Raw genomic sequence first — 7,500 nt, forward strand, 5'->3', positions numbered from 1 at the left:
TGTGTGTTGGGGGGGGCGCTGATGGAGTGTGTGTGTGTGTGGCGGGGGGGGGCTGATGGAGTGTGTGTGTGTGTGTGTGTGCATAGGGGTTGGGGTGGGGGGGGCTCTTTTGGCGATTCAGCAGAAGGCCGCGCGGGGTGGGTGGGGGGGGGGGCCTTTCTGCCTGACTGGCTGGCGGCGGCCCGCCGGGAGGAGGCCGGAGCGACACGCCGGAGCAGGGGCTGATGGGATACGAGCCCCCCCCGGGAGCCCGAGCCCCAGACCCGCGCGGGAGGGATTGTTTATCCAGCGGTACCTGACAGGGGGCGGCCGTGTCACGCACGCTCCAGCGCACGGCGACGCCAGGGTGGAGCGACAAACGACAACAAGGGCTTTTCCTCTTTGTGTTCCCCCCCCCCCCCCCCCCCTCGCCCCTCGCCCCCCGCCCCCCCCCCCCCCCCCGGCGAGCGGAGCGGCAGCCTCTCCGGACCGCGGGATCGCCGCTGAGATCCCAAACCGCTTCCGTGTGGAAACATCGGGATGTAATACATCGGAGGCACCGCTACACTTCACAATATAGGGAAAAATACAGAAGTGACCTCCGTTTCAGATGCTACCGTATATTTAAAAAAGAAAAGAAAACAGTGCTGTTCAATATATTTCATATTTTTATTTTGCAAAATAAAGAAAAAAAAGGTATTGTTTTTAGTATACCTTTCAGGATATTTCATTTACACAAGGACTGCACACCCTGTTGGTCATTCAATAAAGCTGAACGTGGCTTCAGTGAGCGCTCGGCTGTCTCTAACGATGTCGTTTAAAGCCCCCCCGCCTCCTCCACCCCCCACCCCCCCGGCTTTGTGTGCATACCGAAAGTTCAGCACCAGATTGCATTTGCCAGGAATCACCCCAACAGCCAGAGATAAAAAGATACAGTAGAACACCCCCCCCCCTCCCAAACACACACACCACCACTCCTTTTTCTCACAAACGCTAACTGACATGGATCCAGTTTAGTGATGATCTAGAGGAGACACTGTGAGAGAAACTTCTGGCTGGGGGTGGGGGGGGGGGGGGAGCTGGGGGACTGATGTTTGCGAACAGAACACACAGCTGTCCCTGTAAGGTGGTCGTCAGGAGGAGGTCTGTCCCTGTAAGGAGGTCGACAGGAGGAGGTCTGTCCCTGTAGGGAGGTCTACAGGAGGAGGTCTGTTCCTGTAAGGAGGTCTACAGGAGGAGGTCTGTCCCTGTAAGGAGGTTGACAGGAGGAGGTCTGTCCCTGTAAGGAGGTCTACAGGAGGAGGTCTGTCCCTGTAAGGAGGTTGACAGGAGGAGGTCTGTCCCTGTAAGGAGGTCTACAGGAGGAGGTCTGTCCCTGTAAGGAGGTTGACAGGAGGAGGTCTGTCCCTGTAAGGAGGTCTACAGGAGGAGGTCTGTTCCTGTAGGGAGGTCTACAGGAGGAGGTCTGTCCCTGTAAGGAGGTTGACAGGAGGAGGTCTGTCCCTGTAAGGAGGTCTACAGGAGGAGGTCTGTCCCTGTAAGGAGGTTGACAGGAGGAGGTCTGTACCTGTAAGGAGGTCTACAGGAGGAGGTCTGTACCTGTAAGGAGGTCTACAGGAGGAGGTATATCCCTGTAAGGAGGTCTACAGCTTGGGGAGCAGAGAGGTTCTGAGTCACAGCCAATCAGATTGCAGAGTGCACAGCTACCGACCCCCATGCTCCCAGTCCCTGCAGTGTTCATGGGGCGGGTACAGAGGGTGAGGGCAGTGATTGGTTGGGGGGGCGGGGCTTACCTTGATTTGAGTGATGGGGCTGGAGCATCTCTTCTCGCTCTTCAGGCCGGTGGGCGAGATGGAGGGCTGCGGGAGGGACGCCATTTTGGCTCCGGGAGAGACCTGCATGCTGGCCAGTTGGGCGGCGTATAGTTGCTACGGGAGGAAAGGAAAGCGACAGGACAGCGTTAGCATCCAGAGCCAGCCTCCATTCTCCCCTCTTTCCACGCTGGCAGTGAAAGGCGCTTTATCACCCTGACGCCACACAGCCGTGGCTGCATGCGCTCTGCTGAGTGTCTACGCCAGCTCTATTCAGACTGCTGGGGATCCAGACTGCTGGGGATCCAGACTGCGCAAGGACAGTGACACGGCAGCAACTGCCGCAGAAATGCAACCGTTTCTGTGAGATGAAGCAAAAAAAAACAAAACAAAAACAAAACTGCCCTCTCTTTTATTTTTACTGTTTCTTCCCAACCCAATCAAAACCTTGGTCAAGACCTAGCCCCCCCTTGGAGACGCCACATGAGCGATCCTGAAGCTAAATCGTTCCTCGCTCCCTCTGTGGGGGTAAAATTCTGCTTTTTAAAATCACACAAACAGACACCGATGACCTGGTGGCACAGCTCTCCCTTCCAGACTGCATTTTGTGCTAATCTGGCAACCTCCCGTTTCCCCCTCCATCAATAACACTTATTATACTGATACACCAGCATAATAATACGCCAACGTATCGTTATTATTAACACACCAAAGCACTACTGTACATCTGCAAGGTGCGGTATCAATAACCTGGGTCAAGTACAATACAGATTCAACCCCAGCCACTCTTCAGAGAGGAAGTGTGTGTATGTGGTGTGTGTGTGTGTGGGAGAGAGGGAGAGAGAAAGAGCGCGTGTGTGTGTGAAAGAGATAGAGGGTGTGCGTGAGTGTGTGTGTGTGTGTGAGAGAGGGAGAGAGAAAGAGTGCGCGTGTGTGTGAGTGTGAAAGAGAGAGAGGGTGTGTGTGAGTGTGTGCGCATGCGTGCGTGCATGCATACCAGAGAGAGTGAAGGAGGGTCTGTGTTTTAGAGAGAGATAAACAGAGATGAGGTGTGTCCGTGTGTGTGAGCGAGGGAGAGAGACAGGATGTGTGGAGTTTTGCTGCCACATACACCCACATTAACAGTGTGACCAGTGTCACGGTTTTATTTTGATAAGGACTAAGTATTACTTTTTGGGGAGTCAGTGTCCCGTCTCAAAGCACATTCAGGCTTTAAAAAGGGGTGACGGGCGGTGTGACCTCAGTGGGTACAGCCTAAAAGTTTTGAGGAGAGACGCATCCTAGGCCTCGTTCTCTTGGCAGACCCTGGGCGACCGACGGGATAGCAGCACAGGAACCAAAGAGCTGATTACAGAGCTGATAGTAGAGCCCCCCAACACACACACACACACACACACAGTACACAGTACACACACACACACCCACACACACACAGTACACAGTACACACACCCACACACACACAGTACACAGTACACACACACACACACAGTACACAGTACACACACACATAAATGTCCATTTGGTCCCCTCCAATACCATCACTGCAGCTCTTGCTCTCAGTGCCAGTGATGACAGTGATATAAAGTCCCCATAGGTGTGGTTTGTAATGGCCGCTTTGATTGCTGCAGTCATTTTAGGAGATGAGTCGAGGTGGGGGGGGGTAGGGGGGGTGGCTGTAATCCTTAGTTGTGTGCGATTGTAGAAGGGGGGTGGTGGTGTGGGGGTACGCTCTGGGTGAGAGCAGAAGTCAATATTGCGAGAATGTGTCAAAAGAGAGGAAACATCTCAAACGCCCCAGAAACATTGCTCACGTTCGTTGGTGTGAGTGTGTGTGTGTGTGTGTGTGTGTGTACATGTGTACATGTGCACTGTGTGTTTGTGCATGCATGTGCATGCGGGTGCATGCGTTTGTGCGTGTGTGTGTGTGTGTGGGTGTGTGGGTGTGTCTGCGTGAGTGAGTGTGAGAGTGTGTGTGTCTGTGTGTGTGTATGTGTGCACTGTGTTTGTGCATGCATGTGCATGTGTTTGTGTGTGTGAATGTGTGTGTGTGAGTATGTGTGTGCATGTGTGAGTGTGAGAGTGTGTGTGTCTGTGTGTGTGTGTATGCCTGTGTGTGAGCGTGTGTGTGTGTGCGTGTCGGTGTGTGTGTGTGTGTGTGTGTGTGTGTGCATCTGGAAGGAAATGTGGAGCGCGTGTTGGTTCAGGAGGAGAAGGCCTGATCCACACCAGTGACTGAGGTAATACCTCTGTCTACTTAAGCATTAAATGAGCTGCAACTCCACAGCTTAGAGAGGGAGGGGGGAGGGGGGGGAGGGAGGGAGAGAGAGGGAGAGAGAGAGAGAGAGAGAGAGAGAGAGAGAGAGAGAGAAAGAGAGAACAGAGCTTTTCAATTCACTGTGTGGCTGCAGCTGTGTCCCCCGCAGCACTGAAAAGCTGAATAGGTTTGGAATGAAGTCTCCTTTCCTTCCAGCACTAACAGAGACACACACACACACACACACACACACACACACCGACACACACACACACACACACACACACACCGACACGCACACGCATACACACACACACAGACACACACACACACACACACACACACACACACACACTGACTCAATGAGACGCGCGGCTCAGGAGCACAAAGCACACATCACAGAGCGCGACAGCCCGAACACGTTACTGTCAAACTGTCCATCCACCTCAAAGGCAACGTTAAAGCGTAAAGACAAACACGCGTGTTGGAGTGTAGGGCGTGTCCATTGCGTGTCACACAGCGAGAACACGCGTGTGGGAGTGTAGGGCGTGTCCATTGCGTGTCACACAGCGAGAACACGCGTGTTGGAGTGTAGGGCGTGTCCATTGCGTGTCACACAGCGAGAACACGCGTGTTGGAGTGTAGGGCGTGTCCATTGCGTGTCGGCTAACCCGCCGCAGACCGGAGGGGGGAGGGGCGAGAGGGAGCAGGGAGGGGCGAGAGGGAGCGGGGAGGGGGTTTTAGGGTGCAGCGTGCCGATGATTTCCAGTATGGCCAAACATCTGTCGCATCTGCCACACACACACACACACGCACGCACGCACGCACGCACACACACACACACACACACACACACACAGAGGCCCTGGTATTCTGGTTCCTGGTGCTCGATGAGGTCTACAGTAGCTTGCCCAAGGGTGGACAGGTGAGTGAGTGGGCGAGCAAGTGGGTGAGTGAGTGAGTGAGCGAATGGGCGGGAGAGGGAGTGGGTGAGAGAGGGGGCGGGTGAGTGGGTGAGTGTGTTGGTGAGAGAGTGGGTGAGTGTGTTGGAGAGGGAGTGGGTGAGTGTGTTGGAGAGGGAGTGGGTGAGTGTGTTGGAGAGGGAGTGGGTGAGTGTGTTGGAGAGGGAGTGGGTGAGTGTGTTGGAGAGGGAGTGGGTGAGTGTGTTGGTGAGGGAGTGGGTGAGTGTGTTGGTGAGAGAGTGGGTGAGTGTGTTGGAGAGGGAGTGGGTGAGTGTGTTGGTGAGGGAGTGGGTGAGTGTGTTGGTGAGGGAGTGGGTGAGTGTGTTGGAGAGGGAGAGGGTGAGTGTGTTGGAGAGGGAGTGGGTGAGTGTGTTGGAGAGGGAGTGGGTGAGTGTGTTGGTGAGGGAGTGGGTGAGTGTGTTGGTGAGGGAGTGGGTGAGTGTGTTGGTGAGGGAGTGGGTGAGTGTGTTGGAGAGGGAGTGGGTGAGTGTGTTGGAGAGGGAGTGGGTGAGTGTGTTGGTGAGGGAGTGGGTGAGTGTGTTGGAGAGGGAGTGGGTGAGTGTGTTGGAGAGGGAGTGGGTGAGTGTGTTGGTGAGGGAATGGGTGAGTGTGTTGGTGAGGGAGTGGGTGAGTGTGTTGGTGAGGGAGTGGGTGAGTGTGTTAGTGAGGGAGTGGGTGAGTGTGTTAGTGAGGGAGTGGGTGAGTGTGTTAGTGAGGGAGTGGGTGGGTGTGTTGGTGAGGGAGTGGGTGAGTGTGTTGGTGAGGGAGTGGGTGAGTGTGTTGGTGAGGGAGTGGGTGAGTGTGTTGGTGAGGGAGTGGGTGAGTGTGTTGGTGAGGGAGTGGGTGAGTGTGTTGGAGAGGGAGTGGGTGAGTGTGTTGGAGAGGGAGTGGGTGAGTGTGTTGGTGAGGGAGTGGGTGAGTGTGTTGGAGAGGGAGTGGGTGAGTGTGTTGGAGAGGGAGTGGGTGAGTGTGTTGGAGAGGGAGTGGGTGAGTGTGTTGGTGAGGGAATGGGTGAGTGTGTTGGTGAGGGAGTGGGTGAGTGTGTTTGTCAGCGTGTGGGCTGGTGAGTGGGTGAGTGAGTGGGTGAGTGCGTTGTGGAGCGTGTGTGTGAGTGTGTTGGTGAGTGCGTTGGGGAGCGTGTGGGCTGGTGAGTGGGTGAGTGCGTTGTGGAGCGTGTGTGTGAGTGTGTTGGTGAGTGCGTTGGGGAGCGTGTGGGCGGGTGAGTGGGTGAGTGCGTTGTGGAGCGTGTGTGTGAGTGTGTTGGTGAGTGCGTTGGGGAGCGTGTGGGCTGGTGAGTGGGTTGGGGAGCGTGTGGGCTGGTGAGTGGGTTGGGGAGCGTGTGGGCTGGTGAGTGGGTTGGGGAGCGTGTGGGCTGGTGAGTGGGTGAGTGCGTTGTGGAACGTGTCTGTGAGTGTGTTGGTGAGTGCGTTGTGGAGCGTGTGGGCGGGTGAGTGGGTGAGTGTGTTGGGGAGCGTGTGGGCTGGTGAGTGCGTTGGTGAGTGCGTTGGGGAGTGTGTGTGAGTGCGTTGGGGAGCGTGTCCCTCTGCGTGTCTGTGCTGGGTGGACGGGAGCCGCAGGCCGGCCCCAGATGTTCTGTTTTATCCAGTAATGCTCCTTTAAAACTGCTTAAACGGAAAAGTCTGCTTCCAATGATAAAAAACAGCCCTTCTCAAAGTTCACTTCTCTTCTGTTTATAAACCCGCCATTTAAAGAAAAAAGAAGAGAAAGAAACCACACGCAGAAAGAAAGAAAGGAGCAAAAACAATATATCAGCAGGAGAACGGATTTAAAGTGATTGTTTTTTTCCTCCATTCAATTGATGCCAGGCGATCGCAATTGGTCAAGCAAATTAAGTGGCAATCCCCACCCAAATAAAACACAATTCTTTTACTCTGGATTAGAATAATTCCTTTGAACACGGGGCTCGTTGTTTTGGGGTTTCTCTGCTCCCGGCACGATTGGACACGGCGCCGGACCGAGCAGCCGCGCCCCGGCACGCAAGCGGGCGGGCCAGCCGAGGGGTGTCAGTTGTAATAGGGCCGGGCGGCGGCGGGGGGGGGGGGGGGGGGGGGGGGGGGGGGGGGGGGGTGCGCTGTTTCCGGCGCTGCAGCGCTCATCTGAGCAGTGAATGAGGGCTAATGAAGAGAGGCACTCCGCCTGGGAAACGGCTTCAGGCCCTCTCTCCATCTCTCCATCTCTCCCTCCCTCCCTCTCTCTCTCCATCTCTCTCTCTCTCTCTCCATCTCTCTCCTTCTCTCTCTCTCCTCTCTCGCTCTCCCCTTCTCTCTTTCTGTATCTCTCTCGCTCTCTTTCTCTCCTGCGAGGTGTGGACGGGGAGCAATCTGTCAGGGAAGCATCGAGTGAAATTACCCCGCACGCGGGAATGCCCAGTGACAGCGTGGGGGCCCGAGTGGGGGGGGGGGGCGAGGGGTGGTTGGGGGGGGGTTGATAGGCACGGCCTCGATACTGACAAACAAATTACACTTTTCTAA

General features: G+C 55.5%; 1 protein-coding gene across 11 annotated transcripts in view; it reads right to left on the bottom strand.

Moving 5' to 3' along the window:
* The window catches only part of LOC118215651 (transcription factor SOX-6-like), a 192,447-nt gene that overhangs the window by 30,517 nt on the left and 154,430 nt on the right, over positions 1-7,500 (bottom strand). For all 11 annotated transcript variants that reach the window (XM_035396574.1, XM_035396568.1, XM_035396569.1 and 8 more), the window contains one exon: positions 1,773-1,907. In XM_035396574.1, coding sequence (XP_035252465.1) covers positions 1,773-1,907 — 135 coding nt within the window. The remainder of the gene's footprint in view (positions 1-1,772; positions 1,908-7,500) is intronic.

The sequence above is a fragment of the Anguilla anguilla genome, chromosome 16 (genome assembly GCF_013347855.1).
Source record: "Anguilla anguilla isolate fAngAng1 chromosome 16, fAngAng1.pri, whole genome shotgun sequence".
Taxonomy (NCBI): Eukaryota; Metazoa; Chordata; class Actinopteri; order Anguilliformes; family Anguillidae; genus Anguilla; species Anguilla anguilla.